Genomic DNA, 25,933 nt, shown 5'->3' with positions numbered 1-25,933 from the left:
AAATTAACAGGTAAGAATACATTTTACCTTAGTGACTTAAAAATGTTTTCCCTACCTGTCCCATTAGTTAGAAAACTTTTAGTCCTGTTTTATTTTTTCATACCGTTCAACTGTAGTGGTAATTTTATAAATCTATATAAAATAACACAAAAGGTATCTGGGCATCATTGCTTGGTAAAAGTTGAAAACTTAGTTTAACCAATATTTTTTCATACAGAACTATATACCGGAATATTTGAGAGATTTGTAGATGGTTTAAATTTGTTATAAATCTTATTCTTTTCTTGCAGGTTATGGAGGAGGATTTAATGAGAGAGAAAACGTTGAATATATAGAACGTGAAGAATCTGATGGAGAATATGATGAGGTAATATTTTGCTGTGCTGAAAATCTTAAAACAAAAAAAGATGGATAGTGGTAGTATAATGATTAAAGCAGTGGTACCCAAACCTGGTCCTGGAGGCACCCCAGCCGGTCAGGTTTTCAGGATATCCACAATGAATACTCATGAGAGAGATTTGCTTGCACTGCAATAACGTAGCACCTACAGGGTCAGAGTCTGATCTTTGTAGAAAATTTGTTAAATCCAAACTGTCCAATTCTAGGGAGAGATCTTTCCCAGTTCCCTCCTTCCTCTTCGCCTGGGGGAGATAGTAAGCTCTGGAAACTGGTGGAATGGATTCTACAGGCACTTTTAAAACTGTTCTGACAAATGTTTTATACATCTCAAGAACAAATACAGCAGGTACACGGGGAAAGTTTATAAATCTTAGATTTTGCCTCCTGTTTGCATTATCCAGTACCTCCAACTTACGATGTATAACAGAAATATCTTTATTATTGTTTCTTGTTACTGAATCTGTTGGAGATTTTTTTCATTTTCAGTGACACGCTGGTTTAATCCATTAATATCTGCTTTAACAGTGCTCTGTTGTGAAACCAAAGTATCTGTTTTTTGAGAAAGTACTCCCATTTCTCCCAGAAAGGACTTTCCTAATCTCAAGGTGCTTTCCCGTAGCGTCTCCAAAGTGAGTAACTTAGGTCTTACCAGTATGATAGTGAACAATTCAATAATACCTGGTGCTGTTCTAACAGAGGAAAAATCTGCATCATGCGCTCCCTTCTCACCCAAAACCCCAGGCTGCTACTCTAAACACTGCATATCCCCACTCGCCAGTGTGCTCTCAATATCCACAGCATCTTCTCCAACTGTGAATTGCTTCAGGGCTCCTCCGCCATTGCTCATCTCGTTGAGCGGCTGCATGGGACTTCCCTGCGGCAAAGGTGAGGGGAGCCATGACTCCAAGGATAGAGAAACTTCCAGCTCAGGGGAAGTCAGTGGTACACCTTCTGCCACTGGCAATCCCAGCGAGCCACCCGGAGTCACTCCTGCCTCGGGTCAACACACAAAACTGTCCATCAGCCTGAATGGTACTGGGGCTGAGACTTCCAACAACAGATGCTGCACTCCCTTGCATTTCTTCCACATCTAGTAGGAGAGGTAAGGAAACGAGTAATCTAGCAAAAAGAACGCTGTGATGGAGATCAACACCAGACATCCGCCATCTTGGAATGCCCCCTGCCCCTGGACATTTTACTTTTCCATCATATTGGTCACAGTTTCTATTTTCAGCTTTCCTGTCTGTTTTCTGCTTATTCTTATTCCAGTGGCTACTGTCCATTTGTCATATTCATCTCTTCTTTATTGTTCCATTTCCTCATTTTATCTGTCTCTGACATACTGATCTTTTAGCCCTTTCCCTTTTTCCTGCCTCTCTCTCCACTCAAATTTCACTTTTTTTCTCACCCTCCAGTCTTATCTTCTTACTTTTCACCAACCTATAAGCTTTTTCGTTTTTTGTCTTCTCTTCCTCAGCCTTATGTTCCTTTCTGTCTTTCATCTACTCCTCATTACCACATTTCTCCCCTCACTCTTCTCCTTAACTTCCCAAGGCCTCTCCCACCTAGTTCCACCATTCACAGCATCTCTTCCTTTCTCCATCTTTGTAGCCCAACATCTCCTCCCTTTCGCCCCTCCCATGCCCTTGTAGTTTGACATCCTCCTATTACATCTCTTTCCTCTTGTCCCCCCGTGGTTCAGGGTCTCTTCTCTCCCCTCCACCCTTGTTCCAATATCTCTTCCCTCCTTTCCCTTTCTCTTCCATTCCCTCTACCTGCAGGTTCAACATCTTCCCTTCTTTCTGAACCCCCATTCCCCCACTCTACATTTAAGATGTCTTTCCTCATGTGTTGCTTATGGCCTACACTAGAGCCTTCCCTCTGCTATGTTCTGCCCATGCAAAAACAGTACTTAATGTCAGAAGGGGTGGGATGCAGCAAGAGGAATGTTCTAGGGCTGGCCTTGGGCAGTGCATATGAATCACTGCTGCTGCCAGCGACCTCTAGAGGGATGGATAATGTTTTATGGTAGACCTGAGGGTTGAGAGATTGGGAGAGGGGATGTTGAACCATGAGTGTGGGAGAGGGTTGAGAGAGGAGAGATGCTGGATCTGGGGATGAAGGGGGAGGGGAAGAGATATGATGGACATATGGGGGGTAGGCTAAGGACCCTCAGTCACTGCCCAATTGCCCGAATGATTAGTTCACCCCTGCCTCTTAGTTCATTGCGCCGCATTTTTAGAAAGTTCTGAAAAGCTTTTGATAGGAAAGAAAGGAGAATTATGATTCCTTATCATCCAGCTAGACCAGTCCACACCAATGGGTTATAATTCTCGACCAAGAGATTGAGAAAGAGAGAAACAGTTCCCAGTGACAACATTGGTATAGCAGCAGGTACAGCCTTAAGCTAGTCAGTATTTCTCTGCCTCCACAGATGGTTCAGGTTGCTCTGGCCCAGCTGCTGGTTTGGTTTTGTTGTTCTTGTTGTTTGTGTTTTTGCTTTTCATCCTCACTCCCACTGATCTAAGCTACAGCCAGTGTCTTGCTGATTGAGTCCTGGGGACCAGTGTTTCTCCTAGGTTTGGTCTATGGGTCACTTTCTTGGTTGAGGTGGGGGTGCATTAGCTCCCAGGCTTTGAGGCCTGAGACCCTTGCCTACGAACTTGGTCCTTTGATCTGTTGGCACAAGCAATGCAGAGCCCTCACCCCTCTACCTTCTCTCTCTCCCCTCTCAAAGTCTTGCTAAAAATAAACAAACTTGGGGAGCAGAGGTTTTGGCTGCTTTTTTGGAGCCTAATAAAGTTCTCCAACCGAAAAAAAAAAAAACCAGCGAAGGAGATGTCCCTGGCGTCTACAGCTAGATGTGGCATTGGTCCACAAATTTGGCTTCCAAGGTGCACCTGGTGAAGCTCCTCTTACCAGGCACCCTCTGTTTGATGATGATTCGGTGAAGAATGTCAAACGTTTGTTCTATGTGCCAGGTGCTACCGGAGGACAACGGAAAATCTTCTTCCCGCTCTTCTCAGTCTTGCTAATGTCCTGGGAAATCGAGGTCCTTTCAGCAGCTGCAGTTTCAACAGAAACAGCAATCCTTTCAGGGTGATATGCAGCAGTGAGGTGCTTCCGCCTCCATGGCGACCCAGCCCTCCCATTTCTCACAGTGAATGCGGTCTTGGTCCGTTCCTCCAAACTCACCATTGGAAGGCATTTGTCACTGTTTTTGGAGGAGTGGACCAGGATTACCTCAGACCAGTGGGTCTTGGAGGTCGGTCGGGACGGTTGCAAGCTGCAGTTCATCCGGCCGCTCCTGGATTTCTTTCTGGAATCCCTGTGCAAAGAACAGTCTAGCAGAACTGATTCATCTCGGGACAGTGGTCAAGGTTCCATCGGAAGAGAACGGTCAGGGCACTTATTTTATTTTGTGGTGCCCAAGAAGAGTGACTCCTGCCATCCTGTTCTCAATTTCAAAGAGTCAACAGAGCCCTGCGAGTGAGCCACCTTCTCATGGAGACCCTTCAGTCTGTCATAGTGGCGATGCAGCCCGGGGAGTTCTTGATGTCTCTGGACCTCAAGGAGGCGTACCTACATGTACCCACCTGTCCACCACATCAACACTACCTTCAGTTTGCGATTCTGGAAGGGCACTATCTGTTTCAGGCCATGCCCTTTGGGCCGTCGATGGCGCCCCATACCTTCTCCAAGGTGATGGTGGTCATGGCGGGATTTTGTGGAAGGAGGGCATCTGGGTCCAATCCCTATTTGAACAGTTGGCTCATTCGAGCGTCTTCAGCGGAGGAGAGCCTGTGTGTGATTTAGTATGTGGTCGACATGCTGTGGACTCTAGGTTGGTGGTCAACCTCGAGAAGAGCAAGCTGCAGCCCTCGCGGACCCTGGAGTATCTCGGGGTGCTCTTCGACAGGAGAGTGGGGAAGGTTTTCCTCCTGGCTGCATGCAGGCAGAAGATTGCTGCTCAGGTATCCCACCTCCTCCAGTTGCCAGCCCTGAGGGCCTGGGATTATGTGCAAGTGTTGGGCTCCATAGCAGCTACCCTGAAGGTCCTTCCATGGGTCAGGCTACATGTGAGGGACCTTCAGTTGTCTCTTCTGCGCAGGTGGTCACCCCTGCTCAGTGAATATCGCCTCTGCCTTCCCTGGATGATACAAGCAAGAGTTCATTGGTGGCTCCAGTCAAACAACGTATGGCAAGGGATGTACATTGGCCGCCCAGGACTGGGTGGTGGTGATGACGAACACCAGTCTTTCAGGCTGGGGAACTCATTGCCCGTACATGTCTGTGTAGGGCATCTGGTCTCCGATGGAAGCGACGTGGCCGATCATCCAATTGGAGTTGAGGGTGGTGCGGAGGGCCCTATTTACCTTCAGTGACCTTCTGCGGGGTGTTGCCATTTGGGCCCTGTTCGACAATGCCACGGTGGTGACGTACATCAACAAGCAAGGTGGCACCAAGAGTGCATTCCTAGCTCAAGAGGCTGCTTTCTTCTGCCTTTGGACAGAGAGGCACTTATAAGTGCTGTCAGCGGCCCACGTCGCTGGCGTCCTCAATGTTCAGTCAGACTATCTCAGCTGCAATCTGTTGGATTCCAGGGAGTGGGAATGTTCTGGGGAGGCTTTTGGCTCATTGTCGACATCTGGGGGTGCCGGTGTTCAATCTGATGGCGATGCAGGCCAATGCGAAGATACCTCTTTTTTTTTTTTTTTTTTTCAGCAGACGGAGGGAAGCTGCGTCAGAGGTCCTGGACACATTGCTGCAGCCGTGCTTTGATGCTCTACAATACATCTTTCTGCTGTGGCCGATGATCAGCACGCTCTTGGGTCATGTGGTATGACATCCAGGCCTGGTAACTTTGGTGGCACCAGATTGGCCTCGACATCCATGGTACGCAGATCTTGTGTGAATTCTGATTGATTGCCCTTTTCTGGTGCCAGGGCCTGTTCTCATGGAGGATCCCTCCCCGTTTGGTCTTATTGCCTGGGTCTTGAGAGATCAAAGTTGAGAGAGAAGAGCTACCCAGCCTCAGTAGTTACGACGCTGCTGTTGGGGAGGTAAAAGTATACATCCATAGCGTATGCACAAGTGTGGAGGACCTTTTGAGTCCTGATGTGGTTGCCTCAGTGGCGTCTGTGACGCATATTTTGTCATTTTTGCAGGCAGGGATGGAAAAGGGGCTGGTGCTTGGCTCCCTGAAGGTACTGGTGGTGGCTTTGGCATGTTTCCACAGTTGCTTACAGGGCACTTCTTTGGTGGCACATCCAGGCGCCATCCATTTTTTACATGGGGTTAACCCCCCTGAATCTGCCCAGGTGTCTAGATTGCCTCGAGTGGCACCTCAATTTGGTGCTGCAGATGTTGCAAAGGCTGCCATTCGCGCCCTTGGACAGGATTTCCATTAAGCACTTGACTTTGAAGATGGTGCTTTTGGTGGCCATCGTGTCCGCTTGTAGAGTTTGAGTTGCATGCCCTTGTAGGGACCTGTTTCTTCGGTTCTCGGAGTCAGGGGTCCAGGTTCAGACCGTTCCTTCTCCCAAAGGTGGTTACAGATTTCCATCTGGACCAACCGATTTTCCTCCCATGCTTAGGCAGGGAGGACTACCCGGACAACTTCGGGAACTTTGGTGTCTTGATGTGCGTTGGGTCTTGCTCCTGTATGTGGAGGTTACTAATGATTTTCGGCAGATCACCTTTTTGTGCTGTTTACAGGCCAGCAGAAGTGGCAACAGGCCTCAAAAGTGACTGGCCCGCTGGCTAAAAGAGGCCATTTTGGCAGCTTACATGCTGGCAGGGAAGACTCTGCCCTGTCTTCTGAGCGCACATTCCACCCGATTCCTGGCGACGTCCTTTGCAGAAACTCAGGCGGTATTGGTGGACAAACGTCACTCAGCAACCTGGACGTCAGTGCATACCTTTGTGAAACATTACCGGTTGGATGTGGCAGTGTGGTAGGATGCAGCCTTTGGCATGTCCCGTTTTGCAGACTAAGGTGTGGCGGTACCGCCCTACTTGAGGACTACTTTGTTACATCCCAAAACTCTCTGGATTGATCTGAGGGACACTATGGAAGGGATAATTAGTTCTTACCTGTTAATTTTCTTTCCATTAGTCCCAAAAGATCAATCCAGAGTCCGCTCCCTACTAGCTGTGTTCTCCCTATTAGCTGTATTCTATCACTTCTTTTTGTGTTCTGTGCTTCTTTAGATTGTGAATTGTGGCAGTCAAGGCATATTCTCAAAGATCCATTGGACAGCAGAGAGTATTTCTGTTTTGTTTTGTTGTTTTTTTTTAAGAATTGATGGCTGACTGCATAATACATAGCACAGGACAGAGTTATTGGGAAGCAGGCAGGAATGCAGTCTCTGTGGCAGTTTGCCACATTTGTGCCTCTGTTTTTGTGGGGTGGTGTTCACTGTTTTGTGGTTGTAGAGGCAGGACATATTTTCTGTCCTACTTTGAGTTCTTCACTGCTTTAATATCGACAATACTGGAAGTGAGACTGCTGCAAGGGTCCCTATATGGCAGAGATCTGGTGTTCTTTCTATCTTCACCTGCTGGTAGATGGGCATAACCTACAAGTCTCTGGTTTGATCTTTCGGGACTAATGGGAAAAAAATTAACAGGCAAGAACTCATTTTCCCATTTGCAGGCTTGATCCGCATATGGTTGCTGGAGTATTGTTTTATATCTCCTATTGTATTTGTGAATTTGCCACTTGTTTTTCCTGTTTGCTGAATGAATTCTTTTAAGAACATTTTCTCCTGCATTGCATATTCTGTTGGTTCCTTCCCTGTGTATACAGGTGGCTATTAGGGTCCTCTGTGATTATTAAAATTTTCTTGAATTGAGGTGTGAGCATCCTCAGTGCCACTTGATGCTGTTCCATGCATTCACCAAATGTCACCAGAAAAAAAGAATTTTTAGCATATTGCTTCTGAGTCTACATTTAGGCTGTTATATCTAGATATTTTGTTAAAAAAATAATAGTTTTCTTTGAAAAATGGTTCTCTTTCGCATTATTTGTGTCTTTCGGGTATTTTAACGTCTATCATATAAGTGCTGAATGTTTCATGTTATTCAATGTATTGAACACTTTTTGCAATGGAATGGATTTATTCCTTTTATGTTTAGTTTGGTCGCAAAAAGAAAAAGTATAGAGGAAAGCCAGCTGATCCCAAGACTGTCCTAGACGATGATGAAAAAGAATCAGATGGGGAAGAAGACCTTTCAAAATATAAACTAGATGATGTAAGTAATCTTAATTCCTCAGTCATCCAGCATTTGTAACAGTCGCTATTTCAAAGTAACCAAGCTTATTTTTATTATGTAGTCAATTCAAAATGACTGATACTTCTGGCAGAGCAGATGAAAGCATTAATTAATCGGACTGCACTAATGACTATGGCATTTTTAGTGCCCTCTTTTATAGAAAAATTGTGATTTTCTTGATATTAATGGTGTTTGCTTTACTCAGCGAGGCACTCATGAGACTTTCATCTGCATGTTTGACTGCTATCTCACTTGATTAAGTGTAAACTATTTATTTATTTTATTTATGTATTTGTTGCATTTGTATCCCACATTTTCCCACCTATTTGCAGGCTCAATGTGGCTATTATTTATACTTTCATTCCTGGTGCTAACTTCATATTTTGAAGCAAAACTGCTCTGTGCAGCATGAGATATTTTTGAACAACAGTGAAGCAGTTAGGGAGGTAACTCAATTGTATGTAACTTTATATAGATAATGTAGATGGGAAATGGATAAAGGCAGAATTCTGCCTGACCTGAGCATCCAATTTGAAGTACTTGACAAAGGAATGCAAGGTCAACCAAGCAGTCATCCTGCAGATAACCTCTGAAACAACTGTCATTCACTTCAACCCAGGAAGAAGCTTTAGCCCCTGTAGCATGTGCCCAAAGATCTACAAGAATTAACATGTGTTCCAAACGAATAGTCTTATATCCACCTAGACAGAAGTTCAGCACGGCCTTCCGGAGCTCACTGAACTCTGTGCCTGAACTGAACTCAAAAATACAACAAGGGTAGATCCTGGTCTCCCTTGTGACATTCCCCTTTGGGAAAGGATAAAAGACTAGATTTGGCTGGTTCAAGTGAATAAGAAAGACTGTTTTAAGTAAGGCATAAAACAGTGGATGGAACGTAGCTGAATCATCAAAGACAATCAATTAGAAATCCCTTCAGGATAGACCTTTTATATCAGAGATAAAGCGAGGCAAGCAAATAATCACTGGGAAAACAGCATTAAGGGATTGGTCCTTCAAGGTAACATTTCTCACTTGATTGAGCCTTTAATTCCTCACAGGAATGATTGACCTAAATGGTGGGTAAATCTGTTTGACCCCCATCCACGTTGAAAAGTAAATGCATGTGGAGAGCATTCAACATCATGCCCGGAATACTGCCCCTGAAACACAAGGGAGATGCTGCTTGGACTTTTAATGAATTGTCACACCCTTGTTCATACCATTCTGGATGGAATATTTGCTCTCCACGGGGAATAACTAAGGCTTTGATACAAGCCCGCAAAAAGACACCAGGTCTTGACATATGTCAACAAAAGTAAAGTCTTGCAAACCTTGTGAAGAGTAGAGATCACAGACCTTTTTCTAGAAAATTGGAACCTCTCAAGGGCTAGGCCATAAGCCAAAAGGGGCTTCCATATCATCAAGCTGATCAATCCATAGACTGGTGGGTTGTGTCCATCTACCAGCAGGTGGAGATAGAGAGCAAACTTTTGCCTCCCTATATGTGGTCATGTGCTGCCGGAAACTCCTCAGTATGTTCTCTATCTCAGCAGGTGGTGGTCACACACAGCAGCAGCTCTGGCTAGGCCTCCAAGCCTAATTTTTAGGTTTTGTTGAGTGCCTGGGGTTGAGGGCTCTTTTGAGCAAGTGCAAACCTGGTGGTGCCAGGTCCCTCCTTTTCTCCCCCCTCCCGCTGGCTCCGTTAAAAAAAAAAAAAATTTTGAACGGCCTTAAAGGCGTTTATTTCGACGTTTATTTAAGCGTCTATTGCAGCTACTCACTGAGACACCAGGTCGTTACGACTCGGAGCGGACAGCAGGTAATTTACCTTTTTATAGCGGGCGGGGGTTCCACGATTCTTCTCCTCGTGGCACATGGCGTCGGAGGGCGAGGGCGCAAAGGGTCGCTCCCCGGGTCGCTCGAGCGCTTCTAGAGGGGATGCGGGGGTCTTCAAGCCGGATTCGCCCTTGGTGGGTGACAGTTTCGCGACCGATGCATGTCCCGGTCCTTCCTCCGGCGTGGCGGTTTTTCCCGCCATAAACGCCCATCCCCCGCTCCTCGCCTCCGCCATCTTAGCCGGCCACGCGGCTCGGACGGCTTCTTCTTGGGCCACCCTTGAGGTTGGAGACATTAATGCCATGAACGCCCTTAATTTGGGCGACGGCATAGAAGCGGCTAAAGTTAAGAGCCGTTCTTCCCGCGCGGCTCCTTCGCGGAGTTTCGCGCCGGACGCCATTTTGGATGCGCAGCATGTCTCTCCCCCGCTGTTGCGAGCGCCGGTTGAGAGCGCGCCTAGGGCTGTTGCCCAGGCTGCGGAAGTGCACAGTCTGGGGGGTTTCTCCCCCGAGTTTGTTTTGCTGCTGCATCGGGCCTTCCTCATGCACAACGCTGCCCCCGCTCCCTCCTCTGGTAAAGAGGTTGAGGTTCCCAGAGGTAAACGCCCTCGGGTTGATTCCCAGGCCTTGGAGGAATTTGTCTCCTCCGATGTAGATGAGGGCAGCGTGTCTGAGGTCTCCCAACGGTCCTTTGCGGATTCCTTGGAGGAGACGGATCCCGCTCGGATGGAGCGGATGACCCCTCTGCAGCGCGGCTTTTTCGCCCGGAGGATTTGCCCAACCTGTTGTTACAGGCCATGGACACTTTGAAGATATCCTCTCCGGAGGACGTCTTTCCCTCAGCCCCTGTTGGCTCTGCCATTATGCTGGGGACGAAGCGCCCGCCTAGAACCTTCCACGTGCATGATGCCATGCACACCTTAATTTCGGCTCAATGGGATGTCCCAGAAGCGAGCCTTAAAGTGGCTAGGGCTATGTCCCGCCTCTATCCTTTGGCTGTGAGTGAACGTGAGGCCTATCTGTGGCCTACCGTGGATTCTTTAATCACTGCGGTGACTAAGAAAACGGCATTGCCGGTGGAAGGTGGCACGGCCCTAAAGGACGCCCAAGACAGGAGATTGGAGGCGGCCTTAAGGTCGTCCTTTGAGGCGGCTGCTTTAAGTTTGCAGGCCTCAGTTTGCGGCTCCTATGTGGCCAGGGCGTGCCTGACTATGGTGCAGCGGGCTTCCCCCTCGGATCATTCCTTGAGGGATGATTGGCCAGCCCTGGAATCGGGCTTAGCCTATTTGGCAGACTTGCTGTATGATGTCTTGAGAGCCTCAGCTAAAGGCATGGCTCAGACTGTCTCTGCGCGGCGGTGGCTTTGGCTGAAACATTGGTCTGCTGACCACGCCTCAAAATCCCGCCTGGCTAGATTGCCTTTTAAAGGCAAGCTGCTCTTTGGGGTCGAGCTGGACAAAATCGTGACTGATCTCGGCACGTCTAAGGGCAAGAAGTTACCGGAGGTCAGGGCTCGGGCTAGTGCTCGTCCCGGTACCTCCAGAGGACGGTTTCAGGAAGCCCGTCGGTACCGCCCGGGCAGGTCGGGTGCTTCTGCCCCCTCTTCCTTTAAGAGGAATTTCTCCCCCAAGCAGCATTCCTTTCGCAGAGACCGCCGTCCCGGAGGTGCTCCCTCCGGTCCTCCCCCAGGGTCTCGTACCCAATGACGGGGTATTGGTCCACGCCCCAGTGCAGATTGGAGGACGGCTGTCCTCGTTTCTGGGCGAGTGGACCACAATAACTTCAGACGCTTGGGTGCTGGAAGTCATCAGAGACGGCTACAAGCTAGAGTTCTGCCGACCCTTAAGAGACGGGTTTGTACTCTCTCCCTGCAAGTCTCCGGTCAAAGCTGTGGCAGTGCAGCAGACTTTGGACAATCTGATCCGCCTGGGTGCGGTCGTTCCGGTGCCAGAAAGTCAGCTTGGCAAGGGGCGTTACTCCATTTACTTTGTGGTACCAAAGAAAGGAGGTTCTGTCCGGCCTATCCTCGACCTCAAAGGGGTCAATCGGGCCTTGAAAGTGCGGCACTTTCGCATGGAGACTCTCCGCTCTGTTATAGCGGCAGTGAAGGCAGGGGAGTACCTGGCATCCTTGGACATCAAGGAAGCGTACCTGCATATTCCCATCTGGCCTCCTCATCAACGCTTTCTGCGTTTTGCAGTCCTGGGCCGACACTTCCAGTTCAGAGCCCTCCCGTTCGGGTTGGCTACTGCTCCGCGGACCTTTTCCAAGGTAATGGTGGTCATAGCGGCCTTCCTGCGAAAGGAAGGAGTACAAGTCCATCCTTATCTGGACGACTGGTTGATCCGAGCCCCCTCTTATGCAGAGTGCGGCAAAGCTGTGGACTGGGTAGTTGCTCTTTTGAGCTCCCTGGGATGGATCATCAACTGGGAGAAGAGCCAGCTGCGCCCGACTCAGTCCCTGGAGTATCTGGGAGTTCGATTCGACACCCAAGTGGGCAGAGTGTTCCTGCCAGACAATCGGATTGTCAAGCTTCAGGCTCAGGTGGACCAGTTCCTAGTAGCCTCTCCTCTTCGGGCTTGGGACTATGTGCAGCTGTTGGGCTCTATGACGGCCACGATGGAAGTAGTGCCCTGGGCCAGGGCTCATATGAGACCACTACAACACTCTCTGCTGCAGCGCTGGACTCCGATGTCGGAGGATTATGCGGTGCGTCTTCCCTTGGATCCAGCAGTGCGCAAGGCGCTGAGCTGGTGGATGCAGACAGACAAGTTGTCTGCGGGAATGCCTCTGGTGTCCCCAGAGTGGATTGTCGTCACGACGGACGCCTCGTTATCGGGCTGGGGAGCCCACTGCTTGGGAAGGACAGCGCAGGGGCTCTGGTCTCCTGCGGAGGCAAAGTGGTCTATCAACCTCCTGGAACTCAGAGCCATTCGGTTGGCGCTTTTGGAGTTCATCCCGGTACTGGTGTTGAAGCCTGTACGGGTCCTGTCGGACAATGCCACGGCTGTGGCCTATGTCAACCGCCAGGGAGGTACCAAGAGCGCCCCTCTAGCCAAGGAAGCTATGAGTCTATGCCAGTGGGCGGAGGCGAACCTGGAACAGCTGTCAGCGGCCCACATTGCCGGAGTCATGAATGTCAAGGCGGACTTTCTCAGTCGCCATACCTTGGAGCCCGGAGAGTGGCAGCTATCTGCTCAGGCGTTCTTGGACATCACGAAGCGCTGGGGCCAGCCGAGCCTAGATCTGATGGCGTCATCGGCCAATTGCCAAGTGCCGCGCTTCTTCAGCAGAGGACGGGACCCGCGATCCCTGGGAGTAGATGCTCTTCTCCAACAATGGCCGACACAAGAGCTTCTCTATGTGTTCCCGCCCTGGCCCATGTTGGGCAGGGTACTAGACCGGGTGGCAAAGCATCCCGGCAGGATAATCCTGGTGGGTCCGGATTGGCCCAGGCGTCCCTGGTATGCGGACTTGATCAGGCTCTCAGTCGACGATCCTCTGCGGCTGCCAGTGGAGCAGGGCCTGTTACATCAGGGTCCCGTGGTGATGGAGGATCCCTCCCCCTTTGGTCTTACGGCCTGGCTATTGAGCGGCAGCGTCTGAGGAAGAAGGGCTTCTCAGACAAGGTCATCGCCACTATGCTGAGAGCGAGGAAACGCTCTACTTCTACTGCTTACGCCAGGGTTTGGCGTATCTTTGCAGCGTGGTGTGAAGCAGGCTCTCTTTCTCCTTTCACTGCTCCAATTTCTTCAGTGTTGGCGTTCCTGCAAGAAGGTCTGGACAAAGGCCTGTCGCTCAGTTCCCTTAAGGTCCAGGTAGCGGCTCTGGCTTGCTTCAGGGGCCGCCTGAAGGGTGCTTCCCTGGCTTCGCAGCCAGATGTGGTGCGCTTTCTCAAGGGGGTTAATCACCTGCGCCCTCCTCTGCACTCAGTGGTGCCTGCGTGGAATCTCAACCTGGTGCTAAGAGCATTGCAGAAGCCGCCGTTTGAACCCTTGTCAAGGGCATCTCTGAAAGACCTGACGTTGAAAGCAGTCTTTTTGGTGGCTATCACTTCAGCCAGAAGAGTTTCCGAGCTCCAGGCGCTCTCATGTCGAGAGCCTTTTCTACAGTTCACTGAGGCAGGAGTGACTATTCGCACAGTGCCTTCCTTCCTGCCCAAGATTGTTTCTCGCTTCCATGTGAATCAGCAGCTATGTCTCCCTTCCTTTCGTAGGGAGGACTACCCAGAGGAGTACTCTGCTCTTAAATATCTGGATGTGAGACGAGTCATCATCAGGTACTTGGAAGTGACCAATGATTTCCGGAAATCGGATCATCTGTTTGTCCTGTATACAGGTCCTCGTAGGGGTCTGCAGGCTGCTAAGCCTACAGTGGCAAGATGGGTCAAGGAAGCCATTGCAGCGGCTTATGTGGCCGCGGGGAAGGTGCCGCCGATCCAGCTGAAGGCTCACTCTACAAGAGCTCAGGCGGCCTCGATGGCAGAGGCCGGTTCCGTCTCCTTGGAAGAGATATGCAAGGCGGCAACTTGGGCTTCGGCCCATACATTCTCCAAGCATTACCGCTTGACTGTGGCTGCTCGGGCGGAGGCCCGGTTTGGAGCTTCAGTGTTGCGGTCAGGGATTTCTATGTCCCGCCCTGGGTGAGTACTGCTTCGGTACATCCCACCAGTCTATGGATTGATCAGCTTGATGATATGGAAGGTAAAATTATGTATAATCATACCTGATAATTTTCTTTCCATTAATCATAGCTGATCAATCCATAGCCCCTCCCAGATATCTGTATTGTTTTTATTCTGGTTGCGTTTCAGGTTCAAGTTTAGTCTTCAGTTGCTTCAGAAAGACTTCGTGTTCAAGTTTTTTCACTTGGATTCTTCAAGAGTTAAGACGAGTTTGTGTTACAGTGAGCTGCTGCATTCCTCTCCCCTCCGTTTTACGGGGCTGGATTGAGACTTAAAATTCTGCCGGCACTCCCTCCCGCTTCGTGCGGCTGTAGGGCAGTTTTGTACCCCTCCCGCTTCGGCGGTGTTAGGGTCAGTCAGCTCCTCCCGCGGTTGCGGTTGCAGGATAAGCCAGATCCCCCCGCATTGGCGGGTGTGGTGTCCCTCCCCCGCTCCGCGGGGATGAGCTGGACGGATTCCCCTCCCCCACTTGTGTGGGGATGAGCTGGGTTAATTCCCCTCCCCCGTTTCGGCGGTGGTGAGCTGGGCAGAGTGTCCCTTCGTGGGTGTAATTCTCTAAGTGCTGAGTCCTGCGGATGGAGCTTTGATATCGACATACTGAGGAGTTTCCGGCAGCACATGACCACATATAGGGAGGCAAAAGTTTGCTCTCTATCTCCACCTGCTGGTAGATGGACACAACCCACCAGTCTATGGATTGATCAGCTATGATTAATGGAAAGAAAATTATCAGGTATGATTATACATAATTTTACCTTAAGTCGTATATGAGAATTGTATCTTGATACAGCATTCTTCAGTCCCTATGGTAAAGGAAGAACTTCTCGGCTGCACATAGTACCAGCTCTGCATACATGTTCTCCTGAGCCAGTTTGGAACTGTGAGGATTATTAGAGAGGGGTTATCTGTTTCTCTGAAGACAAGCAGGCTCCATATTCTTTCGTGTGGGTCGTCGTCCGCAACGGTCCAGGAGACCAGAACTTTTCTTTAGGAAAAAAAAACTAGAAGTTTGTAGAATGCTCCGTTGCGTGGGCGCGAGCCTGACTAAACCAGTTCTTTTTTATCCGCGCTGCGAGGGAGTTGTGTGAATTGCTGCTCCTCATTTTTGCTGGCCCAGGAGAATTCTTTTTTCGCGTTTATCGCGCCCTTCTTGTTTTCTTCTTCTTCTTCTTAGTATAAAAGGAAAAATAAATAAATAAGAGTTTTTCCCCTTATTTATTTAGTTTTTCCTCAAATTGTTCAAGTTTCCTTTCTTTTTCGTTGTGGCCACTCGGCCGCGTCTTTTTTTTCCCCTTTTTTGTGCCTTTTTAATTGGCACACTCGAGCCTTTTAATTTCGCGGACGCTATTTTCCCGCCCATGTCATCGAAGACTCCCAATGGCTTCAAACGCTGTACTCGCTGCAACCGGACCATCTCGAGTACCGACCCTCACGCATGGTGCCTCCAGTGTCTCTTGGGCCCGATCATCTTCCAGCTGCTTGTAAGCTGTGTAAGTTAATGAAGAAAAGGCTCGAGAGGCTCAGCGCGAGAGACTTTTTGCTGATCAGTCCGGTCCTTCGACGTCGAGGAAAGCAGCACCGAGAGTCCAGGTAATGGCTGTAGAGACCACTTCGAGCTGGGAGCAGCTAGGCATCGAGTGGGTCTCCACCCGTCTCGAGCTATGCAGGCCCGGCCCCAAGGAGGCGTGAGGATTCCACGTCCTCGGTGCCGAGGAGTGTCGATGACAGGCGTCGAGCGAAGGCGAAGAAGCATCATCATCGATCTCCTTCCAGACACGGTACCGAGAGCTCCGGGGAGCCGAGGGAGTCTGCACCCGAGAAGCGTCGGTGCTGGGAGGACCACTCACCCTACATTCAGGAGGTGCTGATGTGTTGGTTGTCCGGCAGCCTGGTACCGGCTCTTGATCCCCCTCAGATTCTGGTACCGGCCCCACAGTCTTTTCCGATGGCAGCTCTCGATGAGCGTATCCGGGCCCTTCTTCCAGAACTTATGGAAGGATTGCTTTGTCAGTCTGCCTCAGTGTTGAGGGTGCTTGCTCTTCCCGTGCCTGGGCCATCACCTGTGCAGAGGTCCCTGCACTCGGTGCCGCTTGCGGTACCGGAGCCGGTTACCACCCGGGTTGACTCCCCCTCAACGTCAGCAGAGGAAGCTTCGCCGTAGTCCAGGCAGGGGTCGACTTCTCGGCATCCCCCACGAGGACGTAGAGACAGGCTCGGGTTCGGGCTGCTCTGAGAGAGCTTCTGTCCGATACCAAAGAAGAACGCTCATGGGGAGAAGAGGAAGACTCCAGGTATTTTTCAGAGGAAGAGTCCTGTGGGCTTCCCTCTGATCCTACTCCACCCATTGAAGTAAGAAAGTCTACACCTGAGAGTCTTACTTTTTCATCCTTTGTACGGGAAATGTCTAAGGACATTCCATTCACTATGGAGGTTGTGGATGAGCCCGGGGCTGAGATGCTCGAGGTCCTGGATTATCCTTCTCCACCTGCAGAGGTTGCAACGACCCCCCTGCACAATACACTCAGGAAAGTGATGGTGCGGAATTGGTCTTGCCCTGTCTCTAACTCAGTGGTCCACAAGAAGTCCGAGTCCCAGTAAAGAGTCCATGAAGAGCCTGTAATGGTGAAGGCCCAACTTCCTCTCGATTCCATGGTGATGGACTCTGCTCTCAGAAGAGCCAAGAATATTTATTTTATTTTATTTTTTTATTTTTATTACATTTGTACCCCGCGCTTTCCCACTCATGGCAGGCTCAATGCGGCTTACATGGGGCAATGGAGGGTTAAGCGACTAGTACTAGAGACTATGCCTCGGAGCCCCCAGGCAGAGAGTCTAGGACCTTGGATTCTTTTGGGAGACGTACGTATCAGGCCACAATGCTTGCCGCCAAGTTCCAAACATACCAGCTGTACACGAGCATTCATTTACGGAAGTCGGTGAGGCAACTGTCCAGTTTAGTTGAAGCACTTCCTCCGGTCCAGGTGGTCAGGCAGCAGAAGGCGTGTCGCAAATTCCTGGCCAGGGGGACTTACGACACTTTTGATGCAGCATCCCGAGTAGCTGCTCAAGGTATAGTGATGCGCAGACTCACATGGCTGCGTGTCTCTGACCTGGATCTGAAGACCCAGCAGCAAATGGCGGATGTTCCTTGCCAGGGGGATAATCTCTTTGGAGAGAAAGTAGAGGATATGGTTGAACAGATGAAAAAACATCATGATGCCATGGATTCTCTCTCCCGCCGGACATCTTCTGCTACTGCCTCCTCATCCAGGAGGTTTTTTGGAGGGAGGAGGAGTGCTCCCTATTGCTATAATAGGCATAGGTACACTCCTGCCTCTTGGCAGCCAGTTCAGGTTCAGCCCCAGCATGCGCGTTCTCGTCAACGCCGTGCGCCGAAGGTCCCTACGGCTCCCCAGCAAAAGCAAGGGACGGGCTTTTGACTGGCTCCGGTGCAGCATAGCCGCAGTCAAAGTGTCCGTACCGGGCAACTTACCTGTCGGGGGGAGGTTGATATTTTTTCACCAAAGGTGGCCTCTTGTAACCTCCGACAGGTGGGTTCTTCAAATAGTCCGGCTCGGATACACACTCAATCTGGCATCCAAGCCTCCAAATTGCCCACTGGGAGCTCAATCCTTCAGCTCCCAGCACAAGCAGGTACTTGCAGAGGAACTCTCCGCCCTTCTAAAGGCCAATGCGGTCGGATTCTATTTCAGGTACTTCCTTGTGCAAAAGAAAACAAGGGGATGTGTCCCATCCTAGACCTAAGGACCCTGAACAAATTCCTAGCCCGAGAAAAGTTCAGGATGGTTTCCCTGGGCACCCTTCTTCCCATGATTCAGGAAAATGATTGGCTATGCTCTCTGAACTTAAAAGATGCCTATATTCGCATCTTGGTGCTCCCAACTCACAGGAAGTACCTTTGATTTCGACTAGGAACTCAGCACTTTCAGTACTATGTACTACCCTTTGGCCTAGCATCTGCGCCCAGGGTCTTTATAAAGTGCTTGACAGTTGTCGCAGCATCGCTACGCAGACTGGGAGTGCATGTCTTCCCTTATCTCGACGATTAGTTGGTGAAGAACACTTCAGAGGCAGGGGCTCTACGATCCATGCAGATGACTGCTGGAGCTACTGGGGTTTGTAGTAAATTATCCCAAGTCCCACCTTGTTCCAGTGCAAAAATTGGAGTTCATTGGAGCTCTGTTGGACACACGGACGTCTTGAGCTTATCTCCCCCAGGCAAGGGCAGACAATCTCCTGGCCCTAGTGTCCTTGGCTCAAACGTCTCAACAGATCACAGCTCGGCAGATGTTGAGACTTTTAGGGCACATGGCTTCCACAGTTTATGTAACTCCCATGGCACGTCTACACACGAGATCAGCTCAATGGACCCTAGCTTCCCAGTGGTATCAAGCTGCGGGGGATCTAGAGGATGTGATCCAGTTGTCCTCCGACATTCGGAATTCCCTTCAGTGGTGGACAATTCGAACCAGTCTGACCTTAGGACGTCCATTCCAAATTCCTCAGCCGCAAAAAGTGCTGATGACAGATGCATCCCTCCTGGGGTGGGGAGCTCATGGTAGATGGACTTCACACTCAGGGAGCTTGGTCCTTTCAGGGGAAGGATTTTCAGATCAACTTCCTGGAATTATGAGCGATCTGGAATGTTCTCAAGGTTTTCAGAGATCGGCTGTCGAATCAAATTATTCTAATTCATACGGACAATCAGGTTGCTATGTATTACACCAACAAGCAGGGGGGCACCGGATCTCGCCCTCTGTGTCAGGAAGTCGTCAGGATGTGGCTTTGGTCTCAACATCACGGTATGTTTCTCCAGGCCACGTATCTGGCAGGCGTAAACAACGGTTTGGCCGACAGACTGAGCAGAATCTTGCAACCTCATGAGTGGTCACTCAACATTGACGTTGTCCACAAGATCTTCCAAGTGTGGGGCACCCCCTCGGCAGATCTTTTTGCCACTCAAGTCAATTGCAAAGTCCCTCAGTTCTGTTCCAGACTTCAGGCCCACGACAGACTAGCGTCAGATGCCTTTCTCCTACATTGGGGGACAGGCCTTCTGTATGTGTATCCTCCCATACCTCTAGTAGGAAAAACTCTGCTGAAACTCAGGCAAGACCGTGGAACCATGATTTTGATTGCGTCTTTCTGGCCCCGTCAGATCTGGTTTTCTCTTCTTCTGGAGTTGTCCTCCGAAGAACTGTGAAGATTGGACTGTTTCCCGACCCTCATCACTCAGAACGAGGGGTCGCTTCTACATCCAACCTCCAGTCTCTGGCTCTCATGGCCTGGATGTTGAGAACTTAGAAGTTGCCTCTTTAGGCCTTTCCGAGGGTGTCTCCCAAGGCTTGTTTGCTTCCAGGAAAGATTCCATGAAAAAGTGTTATTCTTTTAAATGGAGGAAGTTTGCCATCTGGTGTGACAGCAAGGCCCTAGATCCCTTTTCTTGTCCTACACGGACCCTGCTATACTTATCAGAGTCTGGTCTTAAGACTAACTCCGTAAGAGTTCACCTTAGTGCAGTTAGTGCTTACCATCAACGTGTAGAAGGTCAGCCTATCTCTGGACAGCCTTTAGTTGTTCGCTTCATGAGAGGTTTGTTTTTGTCAAAGCCCCCTGTCAAACCTCCACCAGTGTCATGGGATCTCAACATCATTCTCACCCAGCTGATGAAAGCTCCTTTTGAGTCACTGAATTCCTGCCACCTGAAGTACTTGACCTGGAAGGTCATTTGCTTGGTGGCTGTTACTTCAGCTCGTAGAGTCAGTGAGCTCCAAGCCTTTGTAGTCCATGCACCTTATATTAAATTTCATCATAACAGAGTAGTCCTCCGCACTCACCCTAATTTCTTGCCGAACTTGGACTGTAAGAGAGCATTGGCCTTTTACGTGGAGCGGACAAAGCCCTATCGACGGTCCGCCCAGCTGTTTGTTTCTTTTAATCCCAACAGGATGGGAGTTGCCATCGGGAAACACACCATCTCCAATTGGCTAGCAGATTTCATTTCCTTCAGTTACGCCCAAGCTGGTCTGACTTTAGAGGGCCATGTCACGGCTCATAATGTTAGAGCCATGTCTGCGTCAGTGGCTCACTTAGAGTCAGCTTCCATTGAAGAGATTTGCAAGGCTGTAACGTGGTCATCAGTCCACACATTCACATCTCACTACTTCCTCCAGCAGGATACCCGACGCAACAATCGGTTTGGGCGGTCGGTGCTGCAGAATCTGTTCGGGGTTTAGAATCCCAACTCCATCCTCTTAGGCCCATTTCTGTTCTGTTCTGTTCCAGGCTACGCTCTCACCTAGTTCAATTTATTTTCAGGTCAATCTCTGTTACGTCCTTGCCGTTGCGAGGCCCAATTGACCAATGTTCATTGTTTTGAGTGAGCCTGGGGGCTAGGGATACCCCCCACACATAAGAATATGGAGCCTGCTTGTCTTCGGAGAAAATGAAGATAGATACCTGTGATTTTCAGATCACCGTAAAGAGTGTTATAGTGGTCCAAGCAGGTTAGAATCAATTTATGTGACAGTACTTGAAGGATTTTGTCCTCAAGTAGTAAACATCTAATGGACAGAGCTGCACAAAATTTAGAAAGAAGACTTTACAGCTGATGCAGTACTATCCTTCAACATCTAGGTTGGGACCTTAAACTGAATGGCAGTATCCGAAATAGATGGTGGTAGGGATAGTATCAATATTTTTCTAGTAATAGCTTCTTATTTAAAGAGTTGAGTTTCAACCTCAACTGGGAAAACCATTGAGCAGCTGCATCTAGACACTCATTGAGGGTGGGAAGAATAAGAAAGTCTATAATTATATATAGGCAATAAGCTGGATGTCTTGTTTGAAAAAAATATATGTACTACCTCAGTGTTATGGTCAAGGGTCACCAACGGAGAGAAAAACAGATTTAAACAGCATGGGCCCAAAATTTAGCAGGCAGAGGGTCAGTCCGGGAGGTTGACAGCTTCAGAGATAGCAATGCTTTTTCCAGATTTCAAATTACTACTACTACTACTACTATTTAGCATTTCTATAGCGCTACAAGGCGTATGCAGCGCTGCACAAACATAGAAGAAAGACAGTCCCTGCTCAAAGAGCTTACAATCTAATAGACAAAAAATAAATAAAGTAAGCAAATCAAATCAATTAATGTGAACGGGAAGGAAGAGAGGAGGGTAGGTGGAGGCAAGTGGTTACAAGTGGTTACGAGTCAAAAGCAATGTTAAAGAGGTGGGCTTTCCGTCTAGATTTAAAGGTGGCCAAGGATGGGGCAAGACGTAGGGGCTCAGGAAGTTTATTCCAGGCGAAGGGTACAGCGAGACAGAAGGCGCGAAGTCTGGAGTTGGCAGTAGTGGAAAAGGGAACAGATAAGAAGGATTTATCCATGGAGCGGAGTGCACGGGAAGGGGTGTAGAGAAGGACGAGTGTGGAGAGATACTGGGGAGCAGCAGAGTGAGTACATTTATAGGTTAGTAGAAGAAGTTTGAACAGGATGCGAAAACGGATAGGGAGCCAGTGAAGGGTCTTGAGGAGAGGGGTAGTATGAGTAAAGCAACCCTGGCGGAAGACGAGACGGGCAGCAGAGTTTTGAACCGACTGGAGGGGGGAGAGGTGACTAAGTGGGAGGCCAGCAAGAAGCAGATTGCAGTAGTCTAAACGAGAGGTGACAAGGGTGTGGATGAGGATTTTGGTAGAGTGCTCGGAAAGAAAGGGGTGGATTTTACGGATGTTGTAAAGAAAGAAATGACAGGTCTTGGCAATCTGCTGGATATGAGCAGAGAAGGAGAGAGAAGAGTCAAAGATGACCCCAAGGTTTCGAGCTGAGGAGACAGGGAGAATGAGAGAGCCATCAACAGAAATAGAAAACGGGGGGAGCGGGGAGGTGAGTTTGGGGGGGAAAATGAGAAGCTCGGTTTTGGTCATATTTAATTTCAGGTGGCGTTGAGATATCCAGACAGCAATGTCAGACAAGCACGCTGAAACTTTGGTTTGGATGCAAGGTGAGATATCAGGGGTAGAAAGGTAGATTTGGGAGTCATCAGCATAGAGATGTTAGGAAACGCCATGGGATGAGATTAATGAACCAAGGGAAGAAGTGTAGATAGAAAAGAGGAGGGGACCAAGAACAGAACCCTGAGGTACGCCGACAGGCAGAGGGATAGAAGTAGAAGAGGTGCCAAGGGCTCATTTGGATAGGGAAAATTGTTAAGTTATAAGCTTCTGCATTATATAAATAATTATATAAAATCAATAAATTATCAGATAGAGCTCTGAATGTATAGGGCACCCATCTTCCGACACAAATTGGGAGATGGGCGTCCTTCTCTCAGGGTCGTCCAAAAGCCGATTTTGGGCGCCCTCAACTGCTTTCCGTCACGGGGGGCGTGTCGGCGGTGTAGCGAAGGCAGGACTGGGGCGCACTTAACAGATGGGCGTCCTCGGCCGATAATGGAAAAAAGAAGGGCGCCCCTGATGAGCACTTGGCTAGCTTGGTCCATTTTTTTTTCACGACCAAGCCTCAAAAAGGTGCCCGAACTGACCAGATGACCACCGGAGGGAATCGGGGATGACCTCTCCTTACTCCCCCAGTGGTCACCAACCCCCTCCCACCCTAAAAAAATAAAAAATTTTCCCAGCCTCTTTGCCAGCCTCAAATGTCATACCCAGCTCCCTGACAGCAGTATGCAGGTCCCTGGAGCAGTTTTAGTGGGTGCAGTGCACTTCAGCCAGGCGGACCCAGGCCCATCCCCCCCACCTGTTACACTTGTGGTGGTACATGGGAGCCCTTCAAAACCCACCTGAAACCCACTGTACCCACATGTTAGGTGCCCCCCTTCACCCCTTAGGGCTATGGTAGTGTTGTACAGTTGTGGGGAGTGGGTATTGGGGGGCTCAGCACCCAAGGTAAGGGAGCTATGCACCTGGGAGCAATTTGTGAACTCCACTGCAGTGTCCCCTAGGGTGCCCGGTTGGTGTCCTGGCATGTGAGGGGGACCAGTGCACTACGAATGCTGGCTCCTCCCATGACCAAATGGCTTGGATTTGGTTGTTTCTGAGATGGGCGTCCTAGGTTTCTATTATCGCCGAAAACCGGGGACGACCATCTCTAAATAGTAGTAGTAGTAGTAGTGACGACCTAAATGTTGGGATTTGGGCGTCCCTGAGTGTATTATTGAAACAAAAGATGGACGCCCATCTTGTTTCAATAATACGGGTTTCCCCGCCCCTTCGCCTGGATGTCCTTAGAGATGGGCGCCCTTATAGATGGTCGTCCCCATTCAATTATGCTCCTCAATGTGGACTCCCAGTGCACGCAGTCCTGTTACTTAGAAAAGATTTAATGTAGCTCTCCCAAGGCCAAGCTGTTACAGGTGGACAAGGAATACTCATTTACTAGATCAAAAGCTGAACTATGGACTAGAAGCACTAAGAGCAGCTTTTTGTATGTCTGTTCTTTTGGATATAATTAATTCTCTGAGGACAAGCAGGCTGCTTGTTCTCACTTGTGGGTCAACCCGGGAAGCGGCATTTTGCAAGCAAAATATTTAAAAAACGTTTTATCAGAGTCTTCTGACACGCGTACAGTGGACTGTTCCTGCCCGTCGTGCAAGCACATGTCCTCAGTTTTCTTTTTTCCGTGGTGAGGTGCGACAGGTTTCTCCTGTACTCCTTGTTTTGGCCCAGGATCAAGAGTCTTCGTTTTTCGCGATTTTTGCGTTTTATTCATTTGTCTAAAAAAAAAAAAAAAGACTTCATTCCCTTATTTTTTTGGTTTTAGTTTCATTTCTCCAATTGTTTCTTTTGATCCCAAAAGGAGGGGCGTCGCCATTGGAAAACGCACAATCTCAAATTGCCTAGCAGATTGCATTTCCTTCACTTATGCCCAAGCTGGGCTGACTCTGGAGGGCCATGTCATGGCTCATAATGTTAAGAGCCATGGCTGCGTCGGTTGCTCACTTAAAGTCAGCCTCAATTGAAGAGATTCGCAAGACTGAAACGTGGTCATCAGTCTACACATTCACATCTCACTGCTGCCTTCAGCAGGATACCCGACACAACAGTCGGTTTGGGCAGTCAGTGCTGCAGAACCTGTTTGGGGTTTAGAATCTAACTCCACCCACCTAGGCCCGTTTTATTCTGTTCCAGGCTGCACTCTGTTAGTTGTTTTTAGTTTCATAAGTGCATAAGTAATGCCGTACTGGGACGAGACCAAAGGTCAATCGAGCCCAGCATCCTGTCCCCGACAGCGGCCAATTCAGGTCAAGGGCACCTGGCAAGCTACCCAAACATACAAACATTTTATACAAGTTATTCCCGAAATTGTGGATTTTTCCCAAGTCCATTTAATAGCGGTCTATGGACTTATCCTTTAGGAAACCATCCAACCCCTTTTTAAACACTGCCAAGCTAACCGCCTTCACTACGTTCTCCGGCAGCAAATTCCATAGTTTCATTATGCGTTGGGTGAAGAAGAATTTTCTCCTATTTGTTTTAAATTTACTACACAGGTCAATCTTTGTTACGTCCTCGCCATTGCGAGGCCCAATTGACCACTGCTCCTTGTTTTGAGTGAGCCTGGATGCTAGTGATACCCCACATGTGACAAGCAGCCTGCTTGTCCTTGGAGAAAGCAAAGTACTTACCTGTAGCAGATATTCTCCAAGGACAGCAGGCTGATCATTCTCACAAACCCACCCACCTCCCCTTTGGAGTTATTTGTTTCTTTATATGCTTTTTGATTTAACTGCGGAGACACGCTCACGTGATGAGCAGGAAATCAGTCTGCGCATGCACGCTGCACACGTGCCAGAAGACTGGCAAAACATTTTTTAATATTTTGCTTGCAAAATGCCACTTCCTGGGCCAACGCAGACGTCGACCCACATGTGAGAACAATCAGCCTGCTGTCCTCGGAGAATACCTGCTACAGGTAAATATCTTCGTTTTATTCCTACCAAGGCCTTATCTTTCCATGGGTAATGGAGCTTACAAGGTCAGGTGCAAGATGCATTGTTCATTTTGTATAATAATGAGCTGCCTTTAATTCATTTGCTTGGTTGGCATTCATTATTAACGTATGTTGTATTAAAAACCATTGGCAAACAACCACAAAGAAGGTAACTTAACTGAAAAATAGGGAGCCTGTGGTAGCACTTTTAATTTTCTCACCATATTGTACCTCAGTTAGACTCTACTCTTACTCATTGGTCTAAAAAAAAAACCTCTCAAGTGCATTTAGTGTTCAATGTGATAAATGTGTTTTTTTTAGATTCCTAGAATCAAGCGGGTGGAGACTGGGCAAGAAATGTCAGTGTTGACATTTTAAGAAGTCCCCCCCCCCCCCCCCCCTCTTTTGTTTGGGTATTTTGTACTGAAAAGTATGCATTGTTCCCTTAATGCGCACTGGTAGTTATAGACCTAAGTAAGGAAGCAGAGGGTCGGCCGTTATAGACCTAAGTAGGGAGACAGAGGGTCAGCCAGGGAGGTTAATGACTTCAGGGATAGTAGTGCCTTTTCAGGTTGGAAGATGAAGAAAAATTAAAGATGTTCCAAGGGCTCAGAGACAGGTATAGGTGGAGAGAAGGTCCTTCCTCAAATCTACAACTTTGTTTTTAAAATGGTAAGCAATACCCTTCGAGTCTAATAGAATCCTCGTTTCGTTATACTGATGATACAGTTATAAAGTTCTGAAACCACCCTAAAAGTTGCTTAG

General features: G+C 48.9%; 1 protein-coding gene across 3 annotated transcripts in view; it reads left to right on the top strand.

The window, feature by feature from the left end:
* Nucleotides 1-25,933, top strand: part of ZRANB2 (zinc finger RANBP2-type containing 2) — a 120,075-nt gene that overhangs the window by 62,427 nt on the left and 31,715 nt on the right. For 2 of the 3 annotated variants that reach the window (XM_030205465.1, XM_030205464.1), the window contains exons 5-6: nucleotides 291-367; nucleotides 7,540-7,657. In XM_030205465.1, the coding sequence (XP_030061325.1) occupies nucleotides 291-367; nucleotides 7,540-7,657 (195 nt within the window). The remainder of the gene's footprint in view (nucleotides 1-290; nucleotides 368-7,539; nucleotides 7,658-25,933) is intronic. The other variant, XM_030205463.1, reaches the window with a different exon arrangement.

The sequence above is a fragment of the Microcaecilia unicolor genome, chromosome 6, assembly GCF_901765095.1.
Source record: "Microcaecilia unicolor chromosome 6, aMicUni1.1, whole genome shotgun sequence".
Taxonomy (NCBI): domain Eukaryota; kingdom Metazoa; phylum Chordata; class Amphibia; order Gymnophiona; family Siphonopidae; genus Microcaecilia; species Microcaecilia unicolor.
This window is presented reverse-complemented; position numbering and strand designations above follow the sequence as displayed.